This window comes from Biomphalaria glabrata, chromosome 5 (assembly GCF_947242115.1).
Source record: "Biomphalaria glabrata chromosome 5, xgBioGlab47.1, whole genome shotgun sequence".
NCBI lineage: Eukaryota > Metazoa > Mollusca > Gastropoda > Planorbidae > Biomphalaria > Biomphalaria glabrata.
Window position 1 is genome coordinate 7,112,504 of NC_074715.1, and position 16,974 is coordinate 7,129,477.

Below are 16,974 nucleotides of genomic sequence, written 5' to 3' on the forward strand. Positions count from 1 at the left end.
CTGCCTGCTCACAGACTGCATTATGGAAATGCAATTATTTACAATGTATTTACACAGGGCTAAAAATGTGTATTTAAAGGTCAGAGAAAAGAAACTACAGTCAACATATACCATTTTATTCTTTAATAAATTGAGCACAATTTCTTGGCTACATAGAATTTAAATAGAAAGATGTAGTGCTTTTTTCTTGCCTAAATCAAAGGGGAAGCTACTTGCTTTATTAATTCACATTGTTTTAGAAAACAAAAAATGTTGTACATAACTAGAATAAACAAACCATTAGAATGTAATACATTTCAATTTGTAAAAGTGTCTTAGGAGCTAAAGGAACCGTGGTACAATTTCTAATATTAATTTCAAGGCATTGCACTTGTTAAATTAATCAAATTATCGTAAATGAAGTACCATTTATTCTCATTTACTCACATGCTTCTTTAAAGTAAAATTGAACAAAATAGATACGGTAAAAAAACTCAAAGCTTGTAAAAGAATGTTCAGTGGTATATTCATTGAAACCAGAGTAGCTGTGTTTGACATATCATTTCAACACCTGTTCTGAGAATCATCAGCTTTATGTTTTGGGCGTTGGCTCTTTCTTGTCCATAAGACTCCATGCTTTATCCATATATTTAGTAATGCTGGAGTTGTGGCGATAGAAATTCAATCTTCTATCTGTACGATCATGTTCAATCTAGAAAAATAATATATTGGAAAATAATTGAAAGAGTTTATGGGTAACAGTACACAAATTTATAGATGCACTTAACCTAAATCACATATAAATAGACTAATTGCAAACCATTGATTTTTAAAATGCTTTGTAAATGAAAAATGAATGGGATCATTTCATCTACGTTTTTCACCTTATAATTGCATTACACACTGGTTAGATTATACACAATACTGGAATATGCTTATATAATGTGCATATTTATATAGTGTGTAATAATGTGTGTTTACCAAAGTCTAAATGGATAGCTACTTGCTACCTTGCTTTAAGATAGAAAAGTAAGGATTGCTCTTTGTGCTAGATTTTAAAGATCTTAGATAAAATCTAATTCAACTCCACCTACTCTTTAAACCTTTCTTTTTGGAATCCAAGCTGTTAGCTGAGCATGAAAAAAACAAGAGATAAGGTTAAAAAGAAAAACTTTACCAATGGATGACTTATCCAGCCATATTCTTGTGATTCTGTCTGTGGGAAAGGATATTTTTTCACAGGTTCTTGGTGGGCTCTACGTATAATATCTTGAAAATGTACTTAGAATAAAAACAGATTGAAACAAGGTAATCAATAAAACAAGAAAACCTATAAAAATGCTTTAAAAAAAAAGCTTATATAAAGCATAGTTGTATCAGCCATGTGATTAAATTTTTAATTAACAATAATAAATCAGTGCAATAACAAATATTTTTACCAATTGTTTTTGTTTAGTGCAATTTCTTGCTTCTAGCCTTCTCAATACCCTTTGATCCTATCATTGTCTGGATCAATTGGAAAGGGGTGGTGGAGAAATAAGGGAGTATCTCGGTGATTGCTTTTTAAATGCATTTATAACAACAACAAAAAAAAGTGAACGACCTGAATTCAAACTCGAGGGCTAATATACTGAAGCTAATATACTAAACACTAAACTAGGGAAGTGCTTATGAAAATGAAAGGTTTTATAGTTATCTATTGTTAGTTTCTCTCTACAAAGTATAAAGGTGACTAATTCAACTTATACTACTTTATTAGTCAAGCACAATTTCTTTCCCTTTTTTGAGATACCAAACAAAATAAAAAAAACAACCAATAGTTAATTAAATAATTGGTTAATTTTTTGCATTGATTCTTGTTTTGTCAGGTAAAAGCAATAATTGTGCAAAATTTCTGCTTTATCTGAGATCAGGTGTGGGAGAGATTATGTGTACAATTTTTTACCAGACAGACAGCTTTTTAAATATTAGGTTTCTAAGTGGTGCATCTACAGATGTTTAATAACATTTTATATTTATTAAATTTAAAGATATTACTATTACTAAAATAAATTTTAACTGATTCTGATAAAAATTCCGAAACTGAAGATGCTATAAATTTCTAAAGGTTTCAAATATTTTTTGTTTAAATTTTCGCCAAGCCTTGGTAAAATCATTCTGCAATGGCCTTATACTTAATTGAGATTAGATGGCTTAAGCATTGATTCAATATGATTGAGATTGGCTGCAATATCAACAAAAAAAAAAATTAAAACTTAGTTTGACTTTATAACCACTAAATTTTTCACCTGGGTTTGTTTCATTAGCAATTGAACCTGGAGCTGGTTTGGTAAAGTATTAGCCTAAGTTCTTACATTAAAGCTTGGGTTGTGAATACATAACCTTTAAATGTATAAATTTTTAAGTAGCTATCTTAAAGTGGTATAAACTGAATAGAGTCAAATACATAAAATTATCAAGTGCTCTGACGGAAGATTACAGAAACAAAATAATGAAAGAATTTGTAATATTCAAAAACATCTAAATTTTTTTTCTTACCATCTTCTTCCCCTTCAGCAGTGTCATGCTGTGAATTGGGTTTCCCTGCTATCACATGAACTGCAAAGAAAAGAACACTAATTACTAAGCTACTTGGAAAAAGGAGACGCGGTTGCTGAGCTGTAAAGCGCTTGGCTTCCATGCAGGGATTCCGGGTTCGAATCTTGGTGAAGACTGGGATTTTTAATTTCTGGATCTTTGGGCGCCTCTGAGTCCACCCAGCTCTAATGAGTACCTGACATTAGTTGGGGAAAAGTAAAGGTGGTTGGTCATTGTTGCTGGCCACATGACACCCTTATTAACCGTAGGCCACAGAAACAGATGATCTTTACACATCTGCCCTATAGATTGCAAGGTCTGAAAAAGGAACTTTTTTCTTTTTACTTGGAAAGGACAATAATTCAATGAGCACACAATAAAAGTGTATTAATCAGTTGTACCTAATATGTCATGCAGTTGGACAAAATTAGAAAAAATTGAAAAAAAAATCTTATTAAACATAGATCTAGGCTCACAGGCTTACTGATATAGCACTTTCTAAACTGAGAACCGACGCCTAGGGTTTTCAAACATATTCAGCACCACAATGACAAGCTTTGAAAATTAATTCTCCTAGTGTCTAACAATAAGAAGATCAGTCACCAGCAAGCGTCACAAAAGTTTAATTCACTGATGATGCGACTCTTCTTGCCCTGCTCTCAGAGAAGTACGACGTAAATTAGTATTTCAGAGAAATAGAATACAGATAATTTTTTATTATTAAATGTAAAAAAAAAAACAACAAAGAAATACAAACTGATTTTCGTAGCGAAAAGAAGGAAAATGATATTGTTTCTGTTGCTGGAGAGGCCATTGAAATAGTGCAAACTTTTAAATACCTTGGTACTATCTTAAGCAACAAATTAAATTTTCCTGCAAACACTGATTTTATCAGCAAAAAACGGCAGCAAAGATTACAATTACTTAGAAAAATGTCCTCATTTAATGTTAGCGAAAAGGCCTTAGCTATGTTTTATAAGGCTCACATCTGAAAAATTTTAAGTGTGAATATCACTCCCTGGTATGGCAATCTAAACATTAAAAATTTTAAAAAACTTCATAGGATCCTAAACGCAGCAGGTAAAATCATTGACAAAAAACAAAACCCATTTGACCATCACAAAAGAGATACAAGACACTGGTAGCAAAGACAAACAGACACAAAACTCTTTTGTTCCCCTAACAATCAAATCATTAAATAGAAACTATCTGATATAAAATTTTCGCATGTAAATTATGATGTGAATTCTGATTGTGAATGTATATTTAAGTTTTCTATAATTTTAATGTTTTGTTTGGTGTAATGCACAAATTGTAAGACAAATTTCCTTATGGATAATAAAGATTATTATTATTTTCCTTTTCATGATTTTGTACTGGCAAAGTTCTCAAAAACATTATCAAAGTTAATTGTTTCGACCAGACAATTTAAGTGCCCCTGTCCCATTGAAGCTCTCAAATAGGTTAGAATGAATTGTAGTTGATATTTTATCTAGTGTTTTGTACACATTTAGGCACCTGTTACTCCTCTGTGGAGCAGCAGCCCTCCCTACTGTCTAGAAACATACATTAAATGTATTACTAGGCTATGGGTGAGTATCTAGCTACAAAATCATTTTTTTTTTAAAGTCTTCATTAGCAAATGTGCATTTTTTTTATCCCTTTGGGTATTTGTAAAATGTTCCTTCAGAGTTGAAGATAATCTACTTTCTAGCCCAAACCTCTGCAGGATGAAGGAGGATGGCAGTGCATGGGCATGGCATGAACCCAGGACTGTCTAGACAACTAAAAGTAGTGAAAGACAGTTCAGTGCCCATATGATGCCATAAGGCATTGCCATGCAGCCAGCCCCATTAGATGATTAGGGCATATATATATTAGGGGTTCCACTCAGTGTTGAGTGTTGACTACATCCCCTAGTCACGCCTAGTGATGCATCTACTATGTATGATCTACTCTTTTATTTTTTGGTAGTCTATGCTCTAGACTAGATAGATATCTAGATTTATTTTTCAGTCTACCATGTGCTTACCTGAGACTGAAATTTAAAATTTAAGTTTACCTAGAAATGCTAGATCTATTAACTATTTTAGATCTAGATCTATATGATATGAGTATATGTAGTCTAAACTTTTAAATAATAAAATAAATATTGTTCAGACAATAGATTTAATCAATCTAGAATAGTTACGTCTAGGTCACTTACTCTTTCTAAATGGATTAATACCATAGTTTGTATATATTTTTTGACATCTATTTTCCTTCGCTATAGTTTCACATAAGATACTATTTTGGTGAACTGCATTTACGGGTTCTTTTTCAGTTTGCTTCGACGCCATCTTTATTATGAACGCTTGAACAAGCTTTGATTGTTGCTATGGAAAACAAAATTAAAACACTTATTATATTTTATTTTTTAATCAAATATATTGTTCTTTTCAAATTTGATAATTATAAAATATAGTAAAATTCAAATAGAAGCTTATTTTAAATTTAAAAAAAAAAGAGAAGTGATCCCACAATTCTCATGCTCTGGTTGACTTAAGACGCCATTACACAAACATAATATGAATATTCCAGCTGTGCAAAATGTTTTGGACTTAAGTAGATTTTCTTATTCTTAATTCAATGGATTTTTGTCAAATATGATTATTTACTGAGATTACCAAAAACAATTTCATTAAATTTAAAATACATTCTGAGTAGGTACGGTCAGCTTTTTATTTTCGAAATGATTGAATATTAAATTATTAAAAAATGGTCAAAAAAATACAACGTAACAACGACAACGCCAGTCATTGACTTAGTCAATAGATCTAGATCTACTTCAACAGTATTTTCAATACAGTGAAAACAGTTGACTGTGTTGAGTTATAATACTAACTTAGATCTATACACTTGATTTGACATCTATATCTATCTAGATTTAACAATAATAATGTCAATAGAGCTAGATTCTAGAAACATCACATAAGTCACATAAAATTTTGGACCAAATTTGGCAAATTTTGTTTGTTGTCGGTGTTGTGTGTTGTGCTGTCAAAGTGGGAGTTGACTTGTGTTCTGTAAATCATTCTTAGATCTATAATCTATTAAGTTGAGTAGATGACTAAGAAAATAAAATGTAGATCTTAGGTCTTAGAACTAGACTCTACTAGATCTAGATCAGGATCTACTCCTATCCTAGATCTATCTATGTCAATCTATGATAATCTAAGACTATACTTCTATACTATACAGTATAATACAGTATACTACTATCTAATCTATACTATTAGACTTAGTAAGTAAGTTAGTTAGATCTAGATCTATAGTCTATGTCTATACTCTATAATCTATACTCTATAGTATAGGCTATAGAATTAGATTATAGATCAAGTAAATCTAGTTAGAATCTAGTATTTCTATACTAATAAAATACTAGTTATGATTAGTAGAGATTATATTTTAGAATAATTAGAATTAGATGCCACAGAGAGAGAGAGAGTCTAGATCTTGATTCTAGATAGAAATTCTAGTCTAGATCTAAATCTAGTAGATTCTAGATCTAGCTAGTCAGCCTGTCTATCACTATGCCATAGTTATGCTTCTTAGTTGAAATTGAATATATGAAGTCCAAAAGGTGTAGGATTGGTAGTGTCAAGCATATTTTTCTTGACCAAGTTCCCCCTTGTGAGAATACTTGATCAAGCTTATGGAAGTCTTGAGCAGATCAAAGAAAATATATCTAAAACAGGTTTTATTTTTTTTAACTTTCACCATTAAGTCATTTTCTCCAGCGCAAGAACACGACAAGCTATTGTCACCTTTCCCAAACCCCACAACTTAATTCTTGGCTTGTAACTGACATCACACCAAGGTCATTAGACACAACAGGTTTACCTGTAGCTGGTAGTGCTAGGAATTAAAAATGCAAGTTGCAATTTTATTTGGGGAGGAAGTGAAGGAGGGGTGGTCTCATACTCTTTCCCACTCAGAGCATCTCCACTCAATTAACATGCTCTGTGGACAAACAGGTGGAAGGGGGGTCCACTCTCCTAACAAGCTCAGTGCAAGTGATATAACCATCTTCAATCTTGACACCAGTTCCCCTTAGACACAACAGTCATAAGCATACTTAGTTGATCAATAATGTTAGTTTACTATAACCTTTCCCATGTTGAGCATCTAAGTGCTTCAAACTGCTGTTGCACCTATTTTTTTGCACAATTTACTTTAAATAGTTTGACCTACATAAAAGTTGAAATAAATTTATTATCCTGATTCTGATTCAGTATCAGACAAACATCAGATATGTTGATGAAAAAGTTAAACAGTCAAAGAATACTCCAGAGTATATATGTAAGACTATTTTCTAAGGTGGGGTGGGGTGCGTGGGAATAAGTCATACTGGTAATCTAATTCACAGGCAAAAAAAAAATATGTTTTTGAGGGGTAATGTTATAAAGCAGACCTTGCCAATTAAATGCAACAGAAACTAAAATTCAAGCTTTTGTAAGGAGCGAAAAGGGTGGGAAGTTAATTTATTCATATTAGAAGCCAAAAGTAATTGGCTCAAATACTCACGAAATTGCACTAAATAGAACCCAAGACTTAGGTGCATTAATCTGGGGGCAGTAAAATAATCTAGATTTAAAATAATAACCTTTATAAAAAAAATTGAGTATTATAATATCATAAACATCAACACCTTGTCAAAATTATTTATGACTGCTCTACTTCACTATCTTACACAATATCATTAGCAACTATCTTTCATTTGAGCTTAAAGTTTGACTGACGAAACCATTTCTAAAACATAAATTCAGACTGTAAACTTGTCCATTCATGATGTGAACTGACTGAATCTCCGAACGGTCTTCAAAATTATAAAGAATTTAGTTACATTTGATCTCAAAGCTGTCTTTTCTCACATATAATATTAACATTAGACTGACAATCTGGCTATAAACAACATGGGGATAGAAAGGAATTAGTCCTACTTTATTGCAACTGACAGCTATGAAAAAGTTCTTGCTTGAATTAATTAATGTATTTTTGTTGTTGTCCTGCTTGAACTAACCATGCTTAAAAAGATAGAATAAAAGTTTTCTTTTTAAAATCATAAATCATTATATAAAATTAAAAGATTATTATTATTTTTTTAGACTGGCTTAAAAACAAGAAAAACCCCTGGGTACTTTCAGTATCTCATGGATCCAGAATACGAAAAGCGACTATTACGACAACAGAATGGACATGTTTCACCCTTTTCTTCGGTGAGTTTTAAAAATGTATATGTTGTATGTATATATGTATACATATATGTATATGTATTTTTTTTTTCAAGAGTGTCTTGAATGCTCATGAATTCTTGTTCATTTTCATTTATGTCTATATAACTATATTACTATATTATATACTACTGTCTATATAACTAAATTACAAATTTAATTCTTCATATGCTCTGTTTGTAGCCACTGTACAGTAACCCAGCTGTGTCTCCAAGCAAAATTTATGGTGATAGATTTATTCCTTCAAGATCAAGTCCATGCTGGAATATAAACTTTGATCTTCAGCAGGTAAAACTTTTTTTTCAGTGTTTATCTATTTTATAACTCTTTAGTCTCATTAAATATTAAAGAATAAATATCTTTAAATCTATATTATGACCTGATTATTTTTGGAATAGGATTGTCGAGCAACACACTATGGATCTAGGTCAACATGTAACATAAATTTCTGAAACAAGCTTATTTTTCCAATATTTGTGATAAATTTTTTTTTTTTTTTTTTAAAGCACTAGAATTCATGTCTACATATAAACATATATGTCTTTCATTGATTTCTTCAGGGTGAAATTTTATCTCGTATATTATCATGGGCGGAGTAGTCAAGCGTTTGATTAACAAATGGAGAAATCTCAGTGATATTTTAAATTTTGATATTATTAGAACTGCCCTAAGTCCACTCAATTCTAATAGCTACTTGACATTAGTTAGAGAAAGTAAAGGTGTTAGGTTATTGTGCTGGCTACAACATACCCTCGTTAAGTGTTGGCTAAAGAAACAGATGACTTTTACATCATCTGCCCTATAGATTGCTAGGTCCTATAGGGGTACTTACTTTTTTTTTCCTTATTTTATCAGCCACAGACTCCAACTGCTACAGTAAAAGCTAAAGATATTAACAATGAGTCAGCAAAAGATGGCCTAGCCTATGCATGTTTATTAAAGAATGAATTGCTGTCTGCAGGAATTGAAGATTTGAAGGTAAATGATGAGTTAAATGTCAGTGTTACAAAAAATTGTCTGTGCTTATTTTAAAACATATTTTGGGCAATGGGGATTATTTGTTAAATTATACTTGCTAGAATATATATATATATTTCTTTGCTCTAAAACATTACAGGATTTACAAGCTGAAGACAAGAGAGTGCTAGCTCCTAAAGAAACAAAAAATGTTTTCAAAGTGTGTATTTTTTTTATTTACTAAAAAGATTTTACTTTCTGAAGCAGCTCTGAGATTTTGAAAAGTCACTATGTGTTAGAAATGTATCATTTTGCCTTAATGTATACATTATTTATAGAATCTATTAAAATATTAAAGCTGGATGGTTTTAATTTAGAAATGCTTAGTACAGTACTGTATTTAAAAAAAAAAAAGAGGTTAACTGATTATCAGGACTTTTGACACTAAATAAATTGGTTGGCAGCTGTGTAATTGCTATATGTGTATATTTTGTTAAAATAGTTTCATACACCAAGAAGATGTTCAGATGGCTGTGATACTTCTCCATACTCATTGTCTCCTGTTGGCAGCAAAAGTCAGAAATTGCTTCGGTCACCTCGAAAAGTAAGTTGTACTTTGGCCACTTATTTAAACTTTTTTTTTTTTACTACACATGTATAATAAAAGATTTTGATGCCATTATTTGTGCATTAATTTGGAGTATTTCTTACATTTTGAAATGAAAAAAAAAATGTGGGTATTTCCTGGTAAAACAGTCTGCTATTTAAAGATATTTTTTCAAAGTCCCAAATTTTTTTTTTTTTTTTAAATGTTCAGGTTTGTAACCTTATTTCAAACTTTCTAATTTGTATCTTTTCTTGATTTATATCCAAGATGAATACAGTCACCGATTTTGCCTTCTAGATGTATTTAATCTAGGAACATGTTTTTTTTTGTTTTCTTTTTAAGGCTGTGAGAAAAATTTCAAAGATTCCATTTAAAGTTTTAGATGCACCTGAACTACAAGATGACTTTTACCTCAACCTAGTGGACTGGTCATCCCAGAATGTTTTAAGTGTAGGACTCGGGACTTCAGTCTATTTATGGAGTGCCTGTACAAGCCAGGTTAACGTTTTAGCTTGTTTTTCTATTTTGGCTATCACTTTTTCGCTTTTATCATTTGTACTTGATTTAATTATTCATAGTTTCTTTCATGAATTGTATAAAGCTTTTATTTAATGTGCCTGTATCTATTGTTTAGGTTACTCGCTTGTGTGATCTGTCAACAGACAGTGATACAGTGACCTCAGTATCCTGGTCTGAAAGGGTTGGTGCCATTCTTAATCTTTAAAAAAAGTTTTAATGAAATGCTACTAACATAGTTATTTAGCATGTCAGCTTTGACCAGTAGTTCCATTTTGGTATTTGATTTTTCAAACATTGATCATTTTATAAATATTTAATTTATTATACTCAAAGCATATATAAAATGTTAAAAAAAAATATATTTTTGGCACAACATTTTTAAAAATTTTGTTGTTCATTGCTTATTAAATCTGTAATAAATAAATACATTACCTTTGGTTTAAAAGAAAACTAGTGTTTTAGAGTGTCACTATTCTGTTTGTGACTAAGAGACATAATTTGATGAGGCAAGTCAAGAGTTGCCTGTCTATTAAAATGTTCTTTGAATACTAGTTGAATGTAAAAGTAACATTTTAAAGTGTAAGCAGTGTTTCTGATTATGTCTGTCTTATTGTACAAATCAGGGTAATCAAGTAGCAGTTGGAACCAACAAAGGTTATGTCCAAATCTGGGATGTGGCAGTAAGTAAAAAAGTTCACACGTTAACTGGACATGGAGCCAGAGTAGGTGAGTGCACGTTCTATATGTCTTGCTGTACAGTACACTTAAGAAATGCATGTGGTATACATATCTTAAAAATGATAATTATCTAACATATAGATCTTTAAGTAATGATGATCAGTGTTGTATCTCATGTTGTTTTTTTTAAATTATAGGAGCATTAGCATGGAATGGAGACATGCTTTCTTCAGGCAGCAGAGATAGACTTATCTTACAAAGGGACATTAGGACACCTATCACTACTCCAGAGCGTAAATTAATAGGCCATAAACAGGAAGTAAGGAGATAGTTCAAGTTCTTGCTCTCTTTTCTTTTCAAACAAGGCATGTTGTAATACAGCAAACAGTAACAAACAATCCATGATGCATTAGTTAAGCAAAATTTAACTGAAAACTCATGTATTTAGACTGTTTTGTTAATTATCAAATAATTCTTCACATTGAAATTGTTGAAAGCTTAGAAGAAAAAGGAATGCTAAATTTAGGTGAAGCTCATTATTATATCAACTTTTTTTTTGTGGTTAATAAGGGCTCATTGTTAGGAAAACCTGATGTTGTTGTTTTTTTTGTCTCAAAAAACTAAATACACCTAAAAATTTGATGTGGCTATAACCTATATTGTGCTCAAAATAGGTGTGACAGATGATGTAAAAGTCATTTGTTTCTATGGCCATAGTTAATGAGGGTGTCATGTAGCCAGTACAATGACTAACTTCTTTAAATAATGTCAGGAACCCATTAGAGTTGGGTGGACATCCTAAAAATCCCTAAATTTAAAATCCAGTTCAGTTATTCAAACCCAAAACCTCTCAGTTTGGAAGTCAAGCGCTTTACCATACAACCACCACACCTCCAAGGAAACCAAGAATGTCTTAATTTTGAATATCAGTTGGCTTTGTCCATTCAATAGCATCAATGAACAGAAATATTATACATCTAAAATTCCTCAAAATATAAAACTAAATATGTACAACTTTCTATGAAGTATTTATAAATTTTAGAAACAGTTGTTTTGTTATAATTAATAGTGGTGTAAATATCCAAAGCTTATTTGATTTCAAACTGTATACTAGAGCTATATCTTAATCTTTTTATTTGTTTGTCCAGGTATGTGGCTTGAAATGGTCACCAGATCATCAACACTTAGCATCAGGAGGAAATGATAACAGATTGTTTGTTTGGAATGCCACTAGTACCACACCTATGCAGACCCACATGGAACATTTGGCAGCTGTTAAAGCCATTGCCTGGTCACCTCATCAGCATGGTCTTTTAGCTAGTGGTGGAGGCACTGCAGACCGCTGTATACGTTTTTGGAACACACTGACTAATCAGCCTTTACATTGTGTTGATACTGGTTCACAAGTCTGTAACTTAGCTTGGTCCAAGCACTCAAATGAACTGGTACATTAATATTATTTTATACATAATATTAAAGTATATATATGATAAAATTAAACGTATACATAAAACCCATTTTTTTTTTTTATATAAATTTGCTTTGTTTGATTTCTCAGGTCAGTACACATGGCTATTCCCAAAATCAGATATTAGTTTGGAAGTATCCTTCATTGGTGCAGATAGCTAAACTTACTGGCCATTCTTTCCGTGTATTATATTTGGTAGGTACAGCAAATATTGTAGATGTGGAATGATTGATATTCCTGTCCTTGATGTGTTTTCCTAATATTACAAAAAGTGTTTTTGATAATTGCAGGCCATGTCTCCTGATGGTGAGGCTATTGTCACTGGTGCAGGGGATGAAACTTTGAGGTTTTGGAATGTCTTCAGTAAAACTAGATCCACTAAAGTAAGTTGTATTGTATCATTGTATCAAAATAATGTAATGTTTGCTTTGCTGTTGTAGAACATTACTCAGGAAATGTTTGAGTATCTTATATGGGTGTATTATGCAATATTGATGCAAAGACAAAACCATCACAAGAACAAGTAAAGAACTTAAGTCCAGACTGTTCAACAATTTAAACAATTCTTAATATATAAAGGCCCTCAGTCGTATCTCTGTCAATAAATAATTAATGTTGTCACCTTGAAGTCCTAATATCACTAAATAAAATAACAAATTAAACCCCACTGTGATGTCACTAAATGTTAAAGTCTGTCAACTTATAGTGTGTCGCTACACTACCTAATACCTAACACTTGTTTACAAACCTGAGCAGTAGAAAATTTAATCTCTTGAAGATCAAATATAATTCTTCTGTACAAAATTTTTCATATATAAATTTTATGTACTAGAAATTAATTTGAAACATAGTTAAAGGTCAAGGTCTAGTGTTGGTCTTTATAATTTTAATGTTTTAACTGTTCAATCCCTCTCAACCAATAGTTTTCATTCCTGTAATATTTTGAGGAAATAGACGCTTGCTTTTTTCTAACATAAAAACATGAAACACTGATTATAGTCTCAAATAAACACACAAATGAAAACAAAATGAAACAATGTTTAGTCTTAAAGCTGTATTTGTCAGCAAAACTAAGAAGCAGAAACACTGTTGACATAACAAATAAAGTTTTGATATGCCTTACAACAGAGACTTGTGAAGAGTTTTAGAAACAAAATAGTTCATAACTATATCTTATATCTAGTTCCTTTTGAATGTTCTTGTGCTTTCTGTACCATGGTACTCCATGTGATGTGATACTGTTATTGACTTGAGGTTATAGTTTTAACAAAGACATTTAAACATATTTTTTGTTTTTCAGGAATCAAAGTCAGTTTTGAATCTGTTCACACGCATTAGATAAGTCATTCATCCTCCCTGGTACTGCTGAGTTGGGCACAAGGTGCTAACAAGCACAGACTTGATTTGTTCTGAACTCAGTTTGGTTCATTGTTTACATTTCTTTGTTTGGAATGTGTGATGAGTGCAATTAGATGAAACCCAACTTGTCACATTGAGCCGATAGACTAGTGAGAATGTAAGGAGACAATCTATTCATTTGAGTCTATTGACTGGTGGCATTGTATCCAGAAAGAGCTGTGCCAGTCTATTGTGATAATGTTGGAGGAATTTTTTTTTTCTCTGTCACTTGACCATGTTACACATTTCTAGAGGGATCATCATCATCACCTACTTCAGCCACGGGCATATGGGTTGACTACACTGGCTTCCAAGGTAACCACATTGTAACAGAAATGTCTGGATAGTTCAACTTGCTCAACATGAGAAATGACTGAACAGTCTTTAGTAAATTTAGTTTTCATTTGTATTCACCTTGAAATAACTATGACGGATTGATTTCATTTTTCTGAAGTTGTTTTCTTAAAACTTAGTTTCATGTGGGCTCTTGCAATATAGCATATATTTTTTATAGCGACTTACAATTAGCAAATTTCTATAACAAAAAAAAAAACCCATTGTTTTTCTATATGAGACATTTCTTTTTAAATCTGTTGTTACAAGCATGTAGCTTTTAAACTTTGTTTTATTGACTGTTCCAAAAGTTGGTTTTAGTAGTTTCAACACTGCCCTGCAGTGATGTCTGATGAAACCTGGCCTTGTACATACCAGTTTTGTAAATATTCATCTATTTAAATTTAAACATTGTATAATTAATTCTCTTTATTATTATTATTTTGTTATGATTTGTACATCTCCAGATAGGAGAAGGCCATGAAAATGTTTTGTGTCCTGTTGGCACTATCCTGTAAAACTATATTTATTTTCTCTAGCATTCTAAACTTGGACCTGATAGAATATGTTTTGAATTACAATAAACCTATTTAAGAATGTTAGCTACAATGGTTTACTCTCATATCATATAATTCAATAAATAACAACTGGAGTCCTTAGTGAAAGTAACTCTTTTTTTTTATTCTGTATTGGGATGTTAAAAATGTTTCCAGTGAAGTACAACTTCTAGTGTCCTCTAGATCTAAATATTAAACTCTTTATTCCTTGTCTAGACTCAGTTCCTACTGTATGAATATAATCCTTGACAACATGACCTACATTATAAAGATTCATTATAAGATTTTTTTTTAATCTGATATCTTAGTCTCTTCCTGTTGACTGTATTTGTTTGATGTGCTTTAGTCACAACATGGGGAAACTTAGTGGACTTAATGTTCTAGTTGTCTGAGTAGAACAGTCTGGGACAATCCCAGCTGTTGACATGGTAGAGTTAGTTGACAGAGGCATCATGGGATTCATCATTGTTGGACTAGAAGAATGTATTCTTTTTTTTTTTTTTTATATTTCTTTACTGACTGCTTTTCTATGTGTGTAAACTGCAATGTGATTGATTAGAACATTTGATCATTGATAATGATTAAATGTGTATACACAACTTTGCGTTTTGTTTTCTTCAATTCTTATTAAATAACCTTATTTAATCAGGACAAAGAAGTTAAGGTCCTACTATGTGTTTGGTTACATAGATGTATAAATATTTGATAACTTGGTCAGCTGATACTAGTTAGCTGATTATTGAAAGGGTGAACATTAACTACCAAACTATTGCATTAGTCAAAATATCCAACTGCTATTTGAGTTTTGTGGGCCTACAAAAGGATTTGCTCACAATGTCTGCACTGTTGTCTTGTAGTGCAAAGAAAAGTAACAGGTCAGTAAACAGTGGAATGGAACAATGTAGGCAGTTCAATGTTAGAAGCAAAGCAAATGAGTTTCATCCTTTAGGGCTTTTCAAATTCATTGGCCAAAAAGTTTGGGGGTGGAAACATCAATTATAATTGAAGTCATTCCATTCTTAACAAAAAAAATAAATAACTAGAAGAAACATGTAACATAGACCAATTTGTTCAATGTCGTAAAAAACAAACGTGGTCTCCTTTAAATTACAGGTGCAACAGATTCCTTCAAGTAGTGTGACACTTATTGTAAATGGTCTAATTAGTTTTCCACGGTAAATATTCCTGATAAAAACAACCACCACCTAACCATTACCTTTTTTTTTTAAAAAAAAATAATTAAATAAAACAATTAACTTATTAAGCCTATTATTTACATTGAAAACAAAAGGTCCTTGCTTTTAGTGACAAGTCACGCAATTTTTTTTTTATGATCGATTCTGAATGGAGCAGTTCACTTATTTGATGCTCGTTAGGGCTGAAAGTATTTCTTGTGACATCTTTTATCTTAGGTAACTTTTTAAAAATTATTTTCGTTGAAAATGACCGTTGGCTGCTAGTCACAGACACAAGTAGTTAGACTATTCACTGTACAATAAGTGCCGGCGCAAGACCTAAATTTGGTGTTGGAGAGTTATATTTTGCGAGGCCCTCTTGTGTGAAACAAACATATATACATTGTAAATATTATAAATAATAAACACAACAGTCAAATCTATTTATAAAAATGCAATTAAAGCGATACTTAAAAAAAAAAAAAGAACTAAAGAAAAATACATTTTCTGATTCAGCCTTGTCGAAGTCCTCTATAATAGTATCGTAATTGATCAACCTAAGACTTTATTTCAAATGTTAATGAGCCTTCTCTAATTATTGTACAGATTTAATAGTGTTAGTCTAGATCCATTACAAATGTAATTACATGACTGATCCAAACTAATTAATACTATTACACTTAATATAAGCTTTGTTTTTGTTACTTTTGTTTTTCTTTCGCGGCTTTTAAGTAATATGAGGCGCAAGTCCTCTCGACCCCCAGGCAGTGGTCAGTTGCCCACGTCGCTTACGCCTTGCGCCGCCTCTGAGTCCAATGATTAAAGCTGAACAAGTTGAGTATGAATTATTTCTAGAAATATAAATCCCAGTACTTCGTCTGGACCTATTTCATATTTCAAATGAACTTTTATTGATTTTAATTCTTCATAAAGTTCTCGTCCATCTGGTTTTCGGTAGGATCAGTTTTTTTTTTTTTTGTTTTTTTTTACTGTAAATTGAAAGAATGTTTCTGCAAATCTTCGTTGCTTGTATTTTTTTAACTCTACATATTTTGTATGAAATTTTAAAAAAAATGTCTCTATGTTCTTTCAACATCTCAAATCTGCCATTTAATGCTGTATGGCATTGACAAGATTAAATCAAATTGTTTTGGGGGTTATTTGACTGAACAATAATATTTCAATGTAGCAAGTAGGTATGCTCTATTTGAAGGGGAAAAAAAGCTATTATAAACAACCAGTGAGAATGGACCTCATTCACCAATCATAAACAAACAACGTTTAGTCACGTGATAATATTGATAAAACAACGAAAAAAAACTGTCACGTGATAGCCACTGTGTATTAAAATCAGATCGTAATTTGTATAGAAGAGATGGAGAATCACGTGGCTAAATGCTGTTTGTTTACGATTGGTGAATGGGGTTCATTCAGGTCCAGAAATAAGAAAGGA

At 31.5% G+C, this 16,974-nt stretch overlaps 2 protein-coding genes across 4 annotated transcripts; one reads left to right on the plus strand and one right to left on the minus strand.

The window, feature by feature from the left end:
* Positions 1-95: 95 nt before the first annotated feature.
* Positions 96-4,925, minus strand: LOC106075786 (cilia- and flagella-associated protein 144-like). Its single transcript, XM_056028495.1, has 4 exons — positions 4,763-4,925; positions 2,518-2,577; positions 1,157-1,260; positions 96-691 (listed from the first exon to the last, which is right to left on the minus strand). Exons 1-4 carry the CDS (start codon positions 4,893-4,895, stop codon positions 572-574), a joined length of 417 nt encoding a protein of 138 aa, XP_055884470.1. The 5' UTR covers positions 4,896-4,925; the 3' UTR covers positions 96-571.
* Positions 4,926-5,089: 164 nt separating this feature from the next.
* On the plus strand, positions 5,090-14,950 carry LOC106062100 (fizzy-related protein homolog). Of its 3 annotated transcripts, none has more exons than XM_056029974.1 (14): positions 5,090-5,262; positions 7,704-7,814; positions 8,013-8,117; positions 8,685-8,807; positions 8,947-9,006; positions 9,289-9,390; positions 9,736-9,891; positions 10,028-10,093; positions 10,536-10,638; positions 10,788-10,909; positions 11,739-12,035; positions 12,149-12,253; positions 12,349-12,441; positions 13,359-14,950. In XM_056029974.1, the coding sequence occupies exons 2-14, from the start codon at positions 7,749-7,751 to the stop codon at positions 13,398-13,400; spliced, it is 1,440 nt and encodes a 479-aa protein (XP_055885949.1). In that variant the 5' UTR covers positions 5,090-5,262; positions 7,704-7,748; the 3' UTR covers positions 13,401-14,950. The 3 variants fall into 3 exon arrangements, with proteins under 3 accessions (XP_055885949.1, XP_055885950.1, XP_013075820.2); XM_056029975.1 differs by having other exon boundaries at positions 5,090-5,258; XM_013220366.2 differs by lacking the exon at positions 5,090-5,262 and adding an exon at positions 6,835-6,897.
* The last annotated feature ends 2,024 nt before the right edge of the window (positions 14,951-16,974 follow it).